The sequence below is a fragment of the Gymnodraco acuticeps genome, unplaced genomic scaffold (assembly GCF_902827175.1).
Source record: "Gymnodraco acuticeps unplaced genomic scaffold, fGymAcu1.1, whole genome shotgun sequence".
NCBI classification, from domain to species: Eukaryota; Metazoa; Chordata; class Actinopteri; order Perciformes; family Bathydraconidae; genus Gymnodraco; species Gymnodraco acuticeps.
This window is the reverse complement of record NW_022992177.1, coordinates 1,712,874-1,730,168: the sequence shown is the minus strand read 5'-3', so window position 1 is coordinate 1,730,168 and position 17,295 is coordinate 1,712,874. Positions and strand designations below refer to the sequence as shown.

General features: G+C 40.1%; 2 protein-coding genes across 7 annotated transcripts; both read right to left on the bottom strand.

The window, feature by feature from the left end:
* Positions 1-477: 477 nt before the first annotated feature.
* LOC117538807 (guanine nucleotide-binding protein subunit beta-5-like) lies at positions 478-5,539 on the bottom strand. The gene is given in 12 exon segments (XM_034204709.1): positions 478-1,519; positions 1,603-1,769; positions 2,051-2,147; positions 2,235-2,283; positions 2,524-2,615; positions 2,712-2,855; positions 3,212-3,344; positions 3,437-3,513; positions 4,149-4,190; positions 4,354-4,460; positions 4,463-4,489; positions 5,238-5,539. Coding segments are annotated over 12 exon segments (1,083 nt in total). The 5' UTR covers positions 5,374-5,539; the 3' UTR covers positions 478-1,507.
* Positions 5,540-6,052: 513 nt separating this feature from the next.
* Positions 6,053-16,661, bottom strand: myo5c (myosin VC). Of its 6 annotated transcripts, none has more exons than XM_034204661.1 (40): positions 16,527-16,661; positions 16,097-16,207; positions 15,830-16,001; positions 15,602-15,746; positions 15,369-15,525; positions 14,901-15,044; positions 14,736-14,817; positions 14,516-14,623; positions 14,327-14,433; positions 13,986-14,251; positions 13,809-13,890; positions 13,571-13,711; positions 13,364-13,486; positions 13,151-13,234; positions 12,911-13,042; positions 12,700-12,797; positions 12,507-12,593; positions 12,314-12,425; positions 11,679-11,890; positions 11,424-11,589; positions 11,185-11,331; positions 10,938-11,102; positions 10,725-10,821; positions 10,584-10,647; positions 10,204-10,481; positions 10,043-10,106; positions 9,876-9,956; positions 9,572-9,752; positions 9,369-9,462; positions 9,228-9,291; positions 8,976-9,144; positions 8,815-8,899; positions 8,636-8,734; positions 8,367-8,521; positions 8,022-8,123; positions 7,764-7,914; positions 7,399-7,684; positions 6,994-7,168; positions 6,823-6,903; positions 6,053-6,700 (listed from the first exon to the last, which is right to left on the bottom strand). In XM_034204661.1, exons 1-40 carry the CDS (start codon positions 16,551-16,553, stop codon positions 6,548-6,550), a joined length of 5,247 nt encoding a protein of 1,748 aa, XP_034060552.1. In that variant the 5' UTR covers positions 16,554-16,661; the 3' UTR covers positions 6,053-6,547. The 6 variants fall into 6 exon arrangements, with proteins under 6 accessions (XP_034060552.1, XP_034060556.1, XP_034060553.1 ...); XM_034204665.1 differs by having other exon boundaries at positions 8,022-8,111; XM_034204662.1 differs by having other exon boundaries at positions 10,204-10,478.
* Between the last annotated feature and the right edge of the window lie 634 nt (positions 16,662-17,295).

Here is a 17,295-nt window from a genome sequence, read left to right as displayed (position 1 = left end):
GGAACTTTATTTAAACCTTCAAGGGAGACACAGCAGGGAATTGGTCAACTCTCTAACTAATAGATATCTAACATGACGTTTCCCGTTCGATTACTTACATTACATAAGTTACCTTGCCCATTAAATTGTGTGTTTAAATGTGCAAATGATGAATGCTAATTTGCATGGATTTCCAGAAAAGAGATCTGAACAGGAGGGATTTTTTGGATATCTCTTTTTATTACTTCGTAAATAATCCTGTCATCAGCAATAAAATAAAAAAGCAGACTCAAATAAAAAAAAGTGTATTAAAAAAGACACCTTAATGTGTATTTTGGTTCTTATTGTCTGAAAGATGACATGTTATGGAAGCAAAATAGAACAACAACTCTAAATGAACCTGTGCATTAAACAGAAACAGTGGCTGAAAAGTTAAAATAGATCAGTAGAATAAACTAAAAGAATACAATAAGGTAGAGAACAATAAATACAAAGGGATGATATTCAAAACTCAGTTTATTATGTTTTGTAATACTTTAATAAACAGTCCCTTTATTAACTGTACACTTAACTACAATAAAATAATTACATTAAATATGAAATTACAGCCATTGGACAACTGCATGAGAACATTCTATGAATTTAAACATGTTTTTATATATTAGTATTTAAATATCTAGAGGGCGACCAAAGGTTCAGTGTTTGCACTAAATGTGCACATAGAGCAGGAAATAACAGAAGGATGAGAGGTAAACCTTTTAAAATCATAAGGAAGGGAAATCATCAGCATGAATTTTAGGTTACCTGTAAACATGTGCTTTTTTAGAATAATATCAGCAGGTGAGTTGCTGTCAAGGCTTCTTGGGCGCACTGGGTGTGGAATTAGATATATTTCCATCTTAAATAAATCACAATTCTTTACTTTTGTTCACAATATTATAGGTCTTCCTGTCAAATTCTATTCATAACTTATATTGATTCATTTTTACAAGCCAATCTAAACATCCTCACTTCTAACACTCCCATCGCGATACATATTTGGTCTCAAAACATGTCATAAAAACCCTCAGTGCTTTTCCTACAGATGCGTTTTGTTCCTAGCATCCCATTTTCTTCTACAGACTACATTCCTCCATTATTTATTGTGTGCAAAAAAACAAATTATTAAATAAGTAATGTCCTTTATGTGGGCACATACAATACATCACTTTATTGTGTCACTTCTACCTTAGACTGACGCTAGTCACTACCAATGATATTTTCTGTAATATACATTTTTCATCTTGAGTTTTAAGTTCGTCTGTGCAATTTTCTTTTGAAACATACCGTAGAAGCGCGTGCCATTTGGATACATTTTCTCTCTGAAATATGTAAATCTACCGTGGCCATGAGACTGGAGTATATACAATGCTATTAATATGCCCTATGTACAACCAAAACGGAGTCTCTATCTCTGTGATTGTACTCTAGCAAACAGAAACGTTGGTGTTTCTCAGTAGGTCTCTCTACCGTTTATTCCTCTTCATCCTCAAGCCCAGATCTGGAAAAATCAACAGAACACAATTAGAATCCCACATTGCAAAGCTGTCGGATCAGATAATATTAATAACGGACGTCTCATACCCGAAGAGTGTGGTCCCAGGAACCTGTGCAGAAGGACGTCCCATCCGGGGAAACACGCAGGGTACTGACGCGGTTCTCATGTCCGAACAGAATAGAGACCCGTGTTCCTTTGAGAACATCCCAAACATTTATGGTGTAGTCGTTATAGCCAGCGAACAGTAGCCGCCCTGAAAGAATAAAGAATAAACATTAATCATTTTAACTAAACAAAATAAATCCTTCTAAGCTGTTTGGTCGATGTTATGAAAGATATGGCACATAAAAGAAGAAATAAATTATATTTAACAATAGGAAACACGGTTCAAAGTAGAAAACCAACAAAATAATGTAAAAAATGTAATTAATTATTTGATTATTATGAAGATGCCATTTATAGAAGTTACCACACTTAGCTCTTACTGAATATCTAATCGTATATAATATCACCAAACCAGTGTTTATATCTTACCACTGAGAGAGAAATCCACACTGGAGACCCCAAATATGATGCTCTCTTTGGAATAAATCGCCACTTCTCTGTCTGCCCTTAAGTCATACAGGCGGCACTGAAACAAAGGTCAATGTGTTAATGTTAATAAGATCACTTCAAATGTTTTAAAGTGCACTTTGTGTGGTAAATATCTTATACTTACTGTAGCATCATCTGAGCCAGATGCAAATGCATCCCCACTGGGATAGTATCTATTCAACAAGAAACAGACACTTAAGACCAAATACTTCTGTTTTTATAAGATTTCAATTTCAATGACTTTTAGCGACTCCCAGTGGTGGTGTGAATAATAATATTGCATCTTAGAATGAATTAGCTAAAGCAATTTAAACTTAGATTGAAAAATGTTTTCTACAAACAAAAACATTGTATATCAGAGCAACTAAAAATATGTTATAAAAAATAGCTTTTTACACCTAAAAAGTACCTACCGCACACTATTTATGTCTGATTCATGAGTTTCAAAGGACTGAATACACTGTCCTGAGCGCATGTCCCACACATTGGCCTTCTTATCACAGCCCTGCAACAACAGAGAATAAAGCAGAATATGACCAACTATTTCAAATAATTCAGAAAAGTTGAAATAGTAAGTAGCTGTAGTGAAGGGTTTTCTCACCCCTGAAACAAACGTGTTCCCAGTCTCGGAGGGGGCCAGGTCCAGACAGAGCACGTCTGCTGCGTGTCCATGGAAACTCTGCAACAGCTGACCACTCTCAACATCCCACAATGCACATGTCCCGTCCCCGCTGGACGTCAGGATCTTTAACATAAGCAGAAAATGAGGAGGAAGGAAACTGCTTACTCTGAAGATCAGTAAAAGTTTATGTGGGCTAGCAAAGTGCTATAAATGGATTGTCTTTGTCGTGTTAAACATCATGTGACCAGGACATAAAACCAGGAGCCGCTGTGAATTATTAACTAAGTGGGGGAGCTTCTTCCACTGGAATACTGAAGGCAGTGATTTCTGATTAATTATGAGAGAAATAGGAAGGAAGAAAAGCAGCTGTTTTTGTGAGAAATTGTAATCGGTAGAAAACATGTATTATCTTTCCAACTGATATTTCTATAAACATTTGAATTACTAGATGTGTTTTTGTGTTTGATGGATATTCTCACCTGCATGTCGGAGTTGGTGAAGCTGCAGGCTGACAGGTAGTTTGTGTGCATGGCCACCGACTTCTTCTTAGCAGCCAAGTTCTCATTCTTGTCCAGAGACAGAGGATACACTGAGCATTTATTATCCAGGCCCCTGAGAAAAGAAGATAACCCCAGTCAAAAAAAAAGGGAAATCCAGACAGATGATAGTCACATTTGGATCATCACGTGTACGAATGCACTCACCCACATGCTACAGCACAGCCGGAGGGGGCGTAGGCACAGGCCATCACCCAGGTGCAGGGCATTGTCACAGCATGCTCCTAATAAATATCAAAAGACACAGCTGCATGAGTCGCGCCGGGACAGGCAGATGAATCAGATCAATTCAATCTAATTACAGCAGAACAGGAAGCTTTGGTTACACATTATTGTTGTTATAGTTTTTCCAGAAGCAAAAATGTAACATTAAATATAATTTACTATCACTACTGTACATTCCAGTTTTTAATGAATTTATAATTAACTTTATTTTCAAAGCTATTTACACACGCATATTCGTTAATATTGTTGTCTTTTCAGATTTGCAGTTACTGGACAAAGTCACGTTAAATTAAATGTTTCTGTTGTTACATATATTTATTAATAAAAAGAAAACATCTTTAATAAAGTAATCTAACATTTGAAATCCCTCTTACGTCAAACTCCTCACAAAATCCATAACCTCTGATAAGGTGTCGCTAATTTAGAGTAAATAATAGCGTATTATAATGCTTAAGAGCTTTATGATATTTGCTACAACATGCTAATATTCCTATATTTACTGGATGCATACATTGTTATGAAGTTTTTTTCTTTGTATGTCATATTTTACTTCCAAAGTTTTGTTGCATAACATTTTTTCAAATAAATAGATCAGAAAAAATAAAACACAGGTATGTTGAAAAATAGACATTACCTTATTGGTGGTGAAAGCATCCCAAACGATCACTTTCCCATCCTGCAAAGAGATTAGAACAAGATCGATATAAAACAAATGTACTGTAGGCCACATGCAATTCTAAACCAGCTCTCAAACGAACTATGAGATATTGAAAATATGGACTAATCACCAAAGCATAAAAGTCAGCAGGAGCTTAAAGAGTGTTTAGAGAGTGTGTTACCTGAGAGGAGCTCACGATCCTCCTCTTGTCCTTACACCAATCCATACACAGGACTTTGTTTCCATGGCCCTTCAGAGTCCTCCGGGTCTTCATCACAAACTGACCCAGCCCTCCACCTTCTCTGCCACCTGATGGACTGGAAACACACACACACACACACACACACACACACACACACACACACACCACACACACACACACACACACACACACACACACACACACACACACCACACACACACACACACACACCACACACACACACACACACACACACACACACACACCACACACACACACACACACACACACACACACACACACACACACACACACACACACACACACACACACACACACACACACACACACACACACACACACACACACACACAAACATTAACATTAAACATTGTTTACATCCTGGATTAATTTGTCCAGAAGCAAGAACCAACCATCAAGAGAGCAATATTTTCATCTTTGCATAATCATGTCCTCAAATAGCTCATGTGAGCATCTCATGAAGCAGCATAACAAGAGACTGTTCCTATGATTATTTCCTACAGCTTATTTTTCCATTATCCATTAAGGCAAGCTGAGACATGATTGGTCAAAAAGCACAACATAGTAGAAAAGCAGTGGGCTGTAAAATGGGGAAGCAAAAAAACAGCCTTCTCAGGTCCCCTGTCAAATATCTCAGGTACCGTCAAGCGTCAAGCATACCAGGTCAATAACAATCAGACACATTAACGCCTCTGTCAAAGTGGGCGTAAACAAATCCATATAAAACAGATTTGTGTTTAATAATGAGATGTTGTTCTGTGATTCGTCCCGTCACACTGAGCGCAGCGGAGACTCGAGGCCTCTCCATTTTCAGTACTCACGCTCGACATCGTGCAGCTTCGCTCTCTCCTCCTCCAGCTTCGACTTCAGCGTCTCCGACTCCGTTTTCAGATGCACGAGAGTCTCGTTCAGCTGTACCTCCTGTGTCGCCATTTCAGGGATGAGAGGGGATCTCATATATTTCCTTTGTGCAGGCAGCGATCGGCAGCGAAAAGGCTTAAAGCAGAGCTAACAGCTGATGCTGCTGTCATGACGTCACAGGGAGAAGATGCTCCTCCGGTTTCCAGATGGAGGAGGAAGAGGAGGAGGAGTAGGGTCCTGCATCCTGGTGATGCTGTTGCTGCATCCTCAGCAGCTCCACTACTCTACCACTGAATAATGCATTTCAATAGTTCCGACATGGAAAACCCAATACTGTTTGTTGCTGATTCAAAATCGCAGCAGCAGATAAATAAGGCAAATATGTTTATGGTATCAATTATGCAGCAAACATGTTTTCATATTAAATAGATGTAACAAGAAATGTATCTTTAAAAATATATTATAATGTTATATACTCTTCTGTTTTAGTTAATTATTTTAAATCTTCCAACATGGAAAACTGAATACTGTTTGTCAGTGATGCAAAAACAAAGCAGATACATATGGCACTCCAGGTTTTCAACATAAAACCATTTATTTTAATGAAAACATGTATTCAGCATGTTTTAATAGCTGTTACACAAATCTTTAAAGAAATAGATTAACATTTTATGAAATCCTCTGTTTATTTAAATACTGTTTTATTGTTTCCACTTCCTTTCTTTTCCACTTTAACAGCGCTGAGGTTATGTCCTTAGTTGGATCATATGTCAGTATGAGACTTCCTATATTTCAATTTGGCTAACCTCATCAGAAAGACTTTAAACAGTATTTAAACCTTTATGTTGGGAAACGTATTATTAAAGGCTGCTTTTTCTAGATGGATTGAGCTGAATTCAGGTAACAGTGATGTAACAAAGAGACACGTACAAATCCTAACGCTGAAGAAGCTAAAACCAGGGAATGGCTGGGGTTTTTATTGAGAGAAGATTGAAACACTGAATCAATTAAAAAAAACAAGCGTTGCTGGTTCATTTTCTGTGGTTTAAGTTAATATGAGAATATATGGGTTGCAGTTCGAACAAAATAAATGCTTGAAAATATAAGAATCTATAGAAAATATATTTCCTTATGGAGGTGATGTATTGCGAGACTTCTATTACACCTATATGGTGTTTACTGTTTACATATTTATATATACAATGACATACACAGCCATAGGTTGCTGCACTATGAATCAGTCATGAGGAGTGAAAGGTCAGGATCTGTGTCAGATCCTGGAGAGGAAGTCCAGGTGGAGGCTGCTGGGGACCTGCAGCAACTCCAGGGCCTGTGCGGACGGCCAGAAAGGAAACGTGACCTGGAAACGATAATCTGAGTCCAGCATCAGCTGCGTGGACCCGTCACGATCTTGTAGTAACGACTGCAACAAGGAGCAGATAAGCATATTTAGTGAAGTCCAAGTATGGCAAGTATTTGAAGACATTACACTCTATTTTAAATTGGAAAAACTTGCTCAATTGAAAATCACCAAATCAAGCTCACCTGAACTTTTCGGACAAATGACGACGTCACTCTTTTCTCAAAATCATCAATGGGGGTGTAGGAGTTCAGAATCTTGACAATCTGCACATTTGAATGAGAGTATTGTTTCAGTGTGAAGCTGGATGTTGTTATATAACAGAAATACTGCAGGTGCGAAAATGAATGAAGTACCTGAACGGGGTTCAGTTCAGTGCATGTGCCGGTGATCTCCTTGGCGTCCTCGTCGGTGGACTTGTTGACCTGCAGCAGCCAGGCGGCCTGAGACAACGGCCTCAGAGTGTCCATCGCATTCGAGCTCTGCAGCTCCTTCTCCTTCAGCCATTCCTCCAGGTAACTGATGTTACACCTACACAAACAGAGAAACTATGAAATAATATATTTTTTGTATTTTCTTTTAGGCATTTAATGGCTTTATTAGTACCGCTAAAGATAGACAGGCTGCTGGTCGAATTGAAACCTATATCAGTATTAGTACAAGGGGCATCCTTCTACGCCAGGTGAGCTACTTGGCACCCACTATAACTATTTTGTATCAATGTAACAATACTATTTAATTATCAAAAAACAACCACACACCTGATTTGCATCCCCTTCCTGCAGGAGCACATGTCTTTGCGCAGCATGATGCTGTTGAGGGTGGTCGCTCCCACTTGGTAGAACATTTGTTTGACAGCCTGTTTGATGAGGCGCTGCTCCATGCCGTGCTGGCTCATGGTGGATTGGAAGACACTGAGCTGCTGAACGATGGAGGAGATGGTGTGTGTCTCTGAGTCCTCGTAGATGCTGTTCGAACGCTTTCTAAAACCCGTCGGCTTCATGCTGGAAATCCCTTGTAGACTCTCGTGCTCCAACATACCAGGAACTGTCAGGAGAAAGTAAAGCAGCACATTTGAGGTTGAATACGGTTCAAATGTGATAATGAGGAACTGATGAGGAAATACCAATTGCAGGAGAGAGGGTCTTCTCCATGATTGAGATGAACTGATGGTAGATTTGAATGGCCAGGTCGCTGAGAATCTGTCTGTGTTCAGACAAATCAAAGTTCTGCAGGCAGTGTTTGTTCTGGCGAGGAGTATTTTGTTTTAGGAACTCCTTTTTTAAAACAGAAAGAAAAAAAGAGAAATATAATTTCTACTGTACAAGACTTTGTTAACAGATACAAAAACAGTGTAACCAGTGTGAGTTCAGTGAAGACAGACCTCCTCCCCGCTGTACTGCTTCAGACAGTTGAGCAGCTGATACATGTTGGAGAGCCAAAAGGACAGCAACTCAAAGTCTTTGTGGTGACTCTGAAATGAAAACTTGTCCTTTAATTAATTTTCAGCAGCCAAACAAATTATTTCTTTCTATATGTGTAGCTGTTTATCCTTTGCACATTATCAATATCACAAAATGAATTAATAATACTAAATTAAACAACTGCATACAATCAGGCTAACTAATCTTAGATAGGATTATTAATAACAGCATTTGGATCATAATCATTATTCATTTAGCAAATCCACAGTCAAGATAAAGGCTAATGAAATTAAACTCAATCTCACCATGATGACTTTTTTGACGGCACCGATGACTCCATTCATGAGAGTCTGGAGTTTGACTTCATCGTTGAGGTAGTCGGTGTGGCGCACGCACATGAACAGGATGTAAGCCGGCAGCCCGGGGATCATGTTGACCACCACACCTTTGGGCTTCAGATCTATGAGTAGAATGTATCAAGTTTACTGTAGTTCAAATGTATTCCTGCTCTATTAGCATTAGTAGGGCAGACAAAGTCACAAAATGAATGTAGAATAATGCAGAGGACGAATACCCAGAATGATGTTTTGAATGAGTCTGGATTCATCCTCTCTCTTGTACTCCAACATGCCGAGGAAGTCTTTGGGGATTGCGGGCGCAGACGTTTGCTTTGCTGTGTGAGAAACAAAACAGAGATGAATATGGAGGAGGTGAATACATTGTATGAAACGTTAGCACAAGCCACAATGCTACCTCTCTGTGATGTTTCAAGGCTTTTCATTTGCTTCTGTAGCTTCTTTATTAATCTGTCTTTCTGGTCGAGCTGCTCCTCAAAGTCCTGAAAAGAAAAGCAGGATGTGTTTAAAGTGTTTCGTTCATACAAGACATTCGGACACTTGCATTGTATCACACACCATATTGTCAGCGGTTAATTGTGAAGTCTCCTGTCTCAGTTTGCTCTTGGCCTCGCTCTCCATCTGCAGCTGTCTCTTCAAGTGATTGTTCTCTTCTCCTAGCTCCTCCACTCTGCCTTCGAGCTCCCTCTTCAACTCCTCCAGCTCTTCACTTTTCTCCTCAAAGTGCCTAACGAGCAACAAAATCAGGCCGACTCAGAAATTACCATCACTTCTTTAATCAAGAAACCGACATCAATCCAACTATCTTACCTCCGTTGTGAGCTCTCTTCTTGAATCTTCTTTTGAAGTACGTTTGTGATCTCCTCAGTTTTGTCTTTCAGAGTACATACAAAAAACATTAACAAAAGAACAAGGAATGTGCAAAAGAGCTTCAAAGTGAAACAGATGTACCTGTTAGTTCTCTGCTCTGCTCCTCTACATGGGCCTCCAAATCTTGTTTTTGTCTCTGAAGCTCTAAAGCCTGAACTTTCAGCTCCGGGATAACCTGTGGATCACGTTAAATAAGAGAAAAAGCAGCATGTCAAAAATGACAGCATGTTCCGAACCCCATCTATACCAAGAGAGTAAATGTGGCCAAGAAGGCAATTACGCACTGAGTTCTCGCTGCTGAGCCTGGACAGTTCTTGGCGAATGTTCTCGTTGACATTACTTTTCTCCTGGAACAGGTTTTGCAACTTGCTGTTCTCATTTTCAAGGTGGTCCACTTTCAATGTAAAGCCTTCCACTTGGGTCTCATAGCCCTCCTTCTGCTCCCTCTGGTGGTTTTCAAGGATTCTGCCACAAAAGGTGAAACCATGTCAAACAGGATCAAAGGTAAATAAGTTTGTCAAACAGGCACAAAACTGTTTATACAGACGTAAAGTGAGAGGATTGCTACAGTCGTCAGTCAATATAGACCTGGTCGCTTTCTGTAGACCATCAAAGGCTGCCAGCAAATCTTCAACTTCACAGTTCTTCTCAGAGTCGTCTGGAGTTAGCCTTCAGAGAAATAATGTGTGAGATTAAAATCCTAAATGAAATATGGAACAACTGTGTGAAATAAAAACCTCAAAAATGTGGATTACCCCAAAAGAACGTTCTCTTCAACGACACCACCAAGAAGTTGTCTCGTGATATCGTTCATTTTAGCTGCATGAGATATTCATGGATCATCATCAGTTTGTAGTCATGTGTAATACTGTAGGTATTATTTTCATAACTGAAGGTATAAGATAAAGGTATGTACCTCTGGCTTGTTCCGACTGCTCTCTCATCTTCCGGTCCATGTTATTTCTCTGGTTCTGCAGGTTGTTAAGATCCTTCCGTAGCTCGGGAATGATTTTGACATGTTTGGTGAGTTGGATGACCTGCTCCTGTAGTTCAGCGTTCAGCTGGTCCCCCTCCTCGATCTTTCTCTGCAGGCTGACTCTCTCCTCTTTCAATCTCTTAATCCCCTCTTTCAGAGTTTCCACCTCCTTCTCGTGGTCAATCCTCTGGATCTCAATGTTGTTCTCTGCAATTCTGCTAACAATCAACTCATCACCCAACTTATTCAATTTAACCACAGAGCCACAATGTAAACAAATATTTGATCAGTGCTGTAGAAAAGATGCATTCATGACTCACTTTCTAAACCTTGCTTCATGTTCTTTCTCTTCCTGAAGATTCGTCTTCATATGGTCAAAGCTCTCTGTTAGAGTGTTGAACTAGTTACAAATGTGGTACAAACTACAATAAGGATAGCATAAGAATCATGACCCCTTTTACCTTTGGCTTCTTTGGAAGAAGCGTCAAACTTTTTCTCCAAGTTCTGCTTTTCAAGTTTGAGTACATCTATTTCCTTCTGAAGCTGTGTTGTTATCTGCTGATAGAATACAACTGCTTTAAAAGGGCTCCTGAAGTACACTTCATAACCAAAACAAAATGCAGCAAATACACCAACTACTGTATTCGATTTCAAGCATCAACTTCATGACTAACCTGGCTAGCATCTTCTTTCACCTTCTTCTCTCTGGCCTCCAAAGATACTTTCTGGTTGGTTGATTTTTCCAGTTGAGCCTCCAGACCCTGCAGCCTGTCCACGGTGTGAGAGTGGGAGTTGGCCAAGCTTGAGAGTCTTTCCATCAGTCCACGGTTCTCTTTGTTCTGTACGGAGACAACTATTTAGATATATCCTCGTCATAAAAGCCACATCTGATAATGATAATAACCTTGGAAGCATCTCTACCTGCTCTTCAATCTTCTTCCTGAGCTTCTGCACCCTGAAGGAGAGCTGGACGTTGATCACCAGCCGACGCATGGTCTGAAAACGCCGCCGTGCCAGCCATGCTCGGGCATACTTCTGTAAAATCAGGGCTTTCTGCTCCTCCACCATCTGAGAAGACAGTTAGCAGAGCATGAATCCCATGTGGTTACACTTGGTAATGTCACCACATCAAATACATAATTAATCAACCTCTCTCTGACCTTTTTGAAGCGTTTACGGGCAATCCAGCCTCGTGTGAAGGACTGGATGGTGACGGTGGCCACACGGACTAAATGGAAGACCTGTCTCATGCGGTAACCTCTCCAGTACCTCTGGATCACCAGCGCTGCCCAGCCCTGCTTCAGAGCCGCAGCAGTCACTGTTTTACTGCAAAAACAAGTGGATGATGTTCATGTCATAAACCTGACATACACAACAGGAAGGCAAGCAGGAAGAAATAACTGTAGGCCTCTAACCGGATTGTCTTTGTTCCCCGGATGTACTGTTGCAGGGTGATGGCCGCCTCTCTCATGCGCAGGAACTTCCTCCTCTTGCTCCACCCGCGGACGTGTTTCTGCAGGGTCACACAGGCTCCTCTCAGCCGGTCCAGACGCAGCTTCTCCAGATAAGCTACCTGACCAGCCCGGAAGAAGATCTTTGTCCGACCAAACTTGTACTGGTTGGAGTCCTAGAGATCAAACCACAACAACTATGAACACACAAGCAGTGCCCAATATTGCATGAGAACGATGCATTTCAATTAAAAGTTTGTTTAATGTGGGATGGATCAGTTTGTTTGTGTTATTCTGTGACTTATAATATAAACAAGATATGAACAAGCTAAGCAACAGAGGCAGCGATAGACCAGCATCCCCTGTGGTCTGCATGGTATAATAACTGTTTTTTCTCAATGGATTCTGTTGGCAAGGGGAATAGATTATATAACGCCGGCAGTTTCCCGTTGGCTCCCTCCCGTTGATAGCATTACATTGTTTTACTTCCTTGCCGATACTCTTGCCTGTTTCTCTTGACTATGCATAAGTACCTCATACCGCCCTACTTCAAATAAAGCAAAAAGAAAACTTAAAAAGGCGAAAAAGAGGTGTCTAACCTGAATCAACCTCTGCAGCACGTTCTTGCAGGTCTGTTTCTTGTCACTGAGGTCTCCTTCCTGATGTGACATTAGGATACTGTATCGGCTGTAGAACTCAATGTATGTCCACCTGCAGACAAAAAACACGTTTGCCTTTAAAAACATGAGCATTTGGACATATGTTTGGGAGTCTCATATAATTGAGAGTCACCTGGAGGGATAGCTCTGTGCACTAATACGAATAGTTTCCAGGACTCCACAGGCTCGCAGCTGCTGCACCACCCTCCTGGAGTCATATCTGGAAAAACAAGCAAACACCCGCTTACACCTCAGACACAAACGTGCACAACGATTTAGGAGAACACACAGTGGATGGTGTCAAACACAGTTTAACCAGCACTCACTCAAATGGGAGCTTTTCGTCATTGGGCTTAATGCAGCGCACATAATGAGGGGTGGTAGCATTCAGTGTTTCCATCAGTAAAGAGAGGGAGCTGCAGAACTATAACAAGGAGAGAAAGGAAACAATGACCTTGGTAAATACAGAATATTATGGAAACTTCACTAAGGGAGTTTAATCTCCAGTGAGCAGCAACAGTAGGTAAACACGTTCACCTTATCTCCCACTGAGGCTCTCTGCTGTTTATTGGCTGGTTTCACTCCGGGTCTGGCGGGCCTCACTTTGACAACTTTAGTGGTCACAGGTTTTTGCTTCTCCTCTTGGAAAAAGTTGGCCACAAAAGGAAACTGAAAGCAGTAGAAATGCGATACAATTAGAAAAATAATGCTGCATTGGTTGGCAATCATGACACAGATGACAATTAAAAGCCAGAATAAAACAGGGCCTTTGATTACCTCACTGACTCTCAAAATGTCAACCAGTTCCTCATAGAGAGTGTCTCTGTTCTTTTCTAGAAAGCCTCTGCATTGATATTCCACCTGTTAATGTTCAAACACAGAGATAAAAATCAGTCAGGAATCCAAGAGGCTTATTAATGTATAACAGAAGAAGTAACTTTGTTGCTAAATCATGCATGAAACGGGTTCCTAAGGATTATTAGACTGCACCTTGTCAGCAAAGTGTTGAATCACAAACGCCTCATTTGATAACCTGGGCTTCTCAAACAGAGGGTTGGCATCGAGATATTTGAAGAGCTTTTGCAGCCAGCTTCGATCCGTGCCCTGAGGAAACTGTGGAATCAAATGAAATATGTCAAGGATGCAGAACAAAACATACATTAATAGTTAAAGTTCTCATCACATCCATTAAATTACCAAACATTCTTCATCAAGCAAGTCCAGGATCCCCATCTTTGCTTCAATCAGGTCAATGACCGGCTGGTTGTCATAGAAATCTATCAACGTCCATGGGATGTCCTCTTTCATGTACTCCTCTTGCTCCAGCTTGAACACGTGCTGATTGAAAATAATAAAGACAAGAGAATGACCCTCTGAGTGGATAAAGGTTTGTATGCAGAGTTTTGCAATGATTTGGGACGAGTGTGAAGTTTACTAAGTTAAACTGCTGCTGAAGCTTCTCATTTGCATAGTTGATACAAAACTGTTCAAAGCTGTTGGTGTCAAATGTTTCAAACCTGAGGGCAGAGGACACAAAGATAGCATCAACAATAGCAACTAAAGTGACATGAATCATCAAGCAGCTGAAAAAAAAGTGATGTTTCTGAAGTACCCATAAATGTCCAGAACACCAATGAAAGCGTGTTGCTTTCCTGGAACCTGCAGTGCTGTGTTTATCTTGTTGATGATGCAGTCAAACAGGTGGGCATAGATCTGCTTGGCTAGGGCATCTCTGGCGTTAACTGCCCGCTCTTTGGGCACCGGCTTCACCACCGTCTCCGCCACCAGAACAATCCTCCGGTGGCACAGCCAGCGAGTCAAACCCTCTGCACTCACACCCAGCAACTCACAGAAGACTGCCAGATGTGGATCGCTGGGCTGGAAGATATGGAAACCATATTTTAAGATCTCACCTCATAAACAAAATGCATAGCTGAAGTAGTTGGGACTCACTGGAACTGATGATTTTCCATCTCCAGAGTTTTTGATTTCCAAATTCCCCAAATGCAGAACTGCTGCCAACACTTTGAACACATCTGACTGAAAGTCCTCCATCAATCCTGGAGAGGCAGAGAGAGCAAGGTTACATTAAGCCACACTAAAAGCCAGTTACAGTCTGACAGATTACGTGTTTTGTTTTACCCAGGAGTGAGAAGGTCCGCCGAGTCTCCTCCATGTCTTTCCCATCATCCACACCTTCAATAGTGATCTCACCGCCCATGCAGGTGTAGGCAAACTCATCTGCACTCACTGATGACAGGAATATATGATCATATGATCATACAATCTTATAATACAGTATTTATACAATGAAAATGTGTAAGATTGGACTATAGAATAAACCCTCAGGACAGACACTCACACAGTTTTAGATTATTGAACTCAGGCAGGTGAGCACAGGAACACATCTGGTAGAAGATGTGGTAGTTTCGCTCGTTGTCTGCCTGAATAACAAAGGTATTATTGTTATGGATCGGATATATACAATAAAGAATGTGCTAACAACATCTTTCATGTTATACACTACCTGAAAAACTACTCTGGATTTCTCTAAGAGATAGGTCCTCATGTTCGCTCCAATGATCCGGTACCGCCTGTCAAAGCCGATCTCTGTGTATTTCCCAAAACGGCTGCTGTTGTCATTCCTGGTGGTCTTTGCATTTCCTATTGCCTGAGAGAAAATCCCCTCAGGTCATCAGGTCTCTTTTGAAGTTTTCACAAGGATATCAATTCTCTTAAATCTAGCTCACCACAAGTTGTCTTAAAAAGTAACTGAGTGCTACATATACGTTTTTTGTTGTCAGAGTACTGAAACATTGCCCATTTATCAACCTTTATCAACCTTTCCCAACTTAATAAACTATTGTTAGCTCTGTTCAAATACAAAATAAATAATGCCATCTTTTAAAGCACTGTGAGCTGTACTTTTAGTATAAAAAGTTCTGTACATATAAAGTCATCACTATTGTTTATTGGAGATTTTACTAAAACATACCTCTGTTATCGGATTGGATGCCAGAACTTTGTCTTCAACTCGAGTCTTACTTCCAGATTTGCTTACAACAGCAAAGTACCTCATAGCGTACCGAGCAGACACTGTTTTCCCGGCTCCAGATTCACCACTGACGATGATGGACTGGTCCTTATGGTTTCTGATAATAAAAAATATATATACAACTATAACTAGACTGTATATCCTACTTTATGATCAAACCAGCTTTTATTTACCTGGCCATCTGTTTGTATGCTTCCTCTGCCACTGCAAATATGTGAGGGTCCATGTCTCCCATGTTCTGGCCTGAGTAGGCATGAATGATTGCATCTCCATAGATATGAAGCTGTTTGTAAGGATTTACAGCTACCAGTATAATACCTGAAAATGAGGAAACAGTAAATTGAGCCATGAGCACACACAGTAGTGCTTATATAAAGTGTGCCAGTGAAAGGAGACAGTACCACAGTAGGTGTAGATGATTTTGGACTCCACAAAGCGCACTTTAAGGTTGTGCAGGACTGCAGGTTCATGCAGGTAGCTGAGAGCCGTGAGGTCGTTCTCCCCCACCAAGATGTCCGGGTTGCGAAGAGGAGGGAGTTGTGGTTTTGCCGGGTCAACAGGGTAGTGGTTCTCCTGTACAGAGATTATATAAAGTCAGCTGTCACTTCCAACCATCATAAATCCATTGCAGTTGCATGTGTATGTTTTATTAGTCACGTTTTACTTACAGTGCCATCTTCAAGAAGCAAGTCAAGAACATTATCTCCAAGATGAAAGTCTCTCAGAATCTCAGCTGATCTCCACACATGACCTGCGTCTGGTATCCACACTCTGTTGTACTGGAAAGTTTTAAAAGTTACAATTTAAAAATATATTAATGTTTACAATAGTTGTTAAAACAAATAACACTGTAAATGTAATAATGTAATTGTCATTCATACATTCAGTACAGTTTATATTATATTAACAAGTAATAAAGATTCAGGTGACATTTAAAAAGTTAAGTAAAACGGTTATATGAGAATATAAATCCAGCTTCCTCATAGTTATATCTCTGCAACCTGCCAGAGCCCTGAGAAAGTTTCCATATGTTTTTGTGAAACTACATTAAGGTATTATTTTCTCTATAGTATCACAGACATGTAACTTTTCTCTTACCTCGGTGTAGAGTTCCAACAGAGCCATGTTTAATCATTATTGTCTTAGCCTCTTTTGTCAGTATATTTAATTATCAGCTGTTGTATCATTGTACTTTCCAGGTTACCAACGAACTCCCTCCCTCCCCCTCGCAAGTTCACAAATATGCGAGAATCACCAGTCAATAGAGATATATTTACTTAGCTTACCCGGTTGTAACTTTCAAAATAATGCTCAATGAACTAATCTAAAATATCTAATTTGAAATTCAGTATAAATTGTATTTCACTATTAAGGCATACTTTGTTTTAAATGGCAAAAACATTTATGGCTGTCTGACAGGTGCAATTGTATGTCGCCTATGTGTATTTGTAATATTGGGTATTTTTTGCATTTACTTTGGAATTAAAGTCTGACATGACTATGATATTCAAACATTTATCATTTATTTCCATTCACTGTATTAAACTGATCTGTAAAAATGTGTTTGGAAGACACATTTGAGGAGTTACAAGATGTTATACATTTATGTTTATCACTTTTTTCATTACTCATTTGTTTTTCTGTAAAAGAATGGATACCCTTATCTATTTGGACCTCTGAAAGTAGACATCGCTTCATTTTGAGAGGTACAAAGTGAACAGTATTGAGGCTGCTATAACATTAATAATCTCAAAGTGACAAACCTGATGCTTTTATTTTTGAAGGCCTCGTCCCTCCTGCTGCAGTTGTTTCTCTTCCTGTTTGACAGTCGCTCACCTGCTGCGGACTTTGACTGAAGACTCCGCCC

Excerpts from the sequence above, each read along its gene's own strand:
- myo5c (XM_034204661.1), bottom strand. The coding sequence starts at position 16,553 with ATGGCTCTGTTGGAACTCTACACCGAG. Across the intron at positions 9,145-9,227 it reads GAAGAGAGCTCACAACGGAG|GCACTTTGAGGAGAAAAGTG; the intron begins GTAAGATAGTTG and ends GTTGCTCGTTAG. Across the intron at positions 8,522-8,635 it reads CATTCAAAACATCATTCTGG|ATCTGAAGCCCAAAGGTGTG; the intron begins GTATTCGTCCTC and ends TTCTACTCATAG.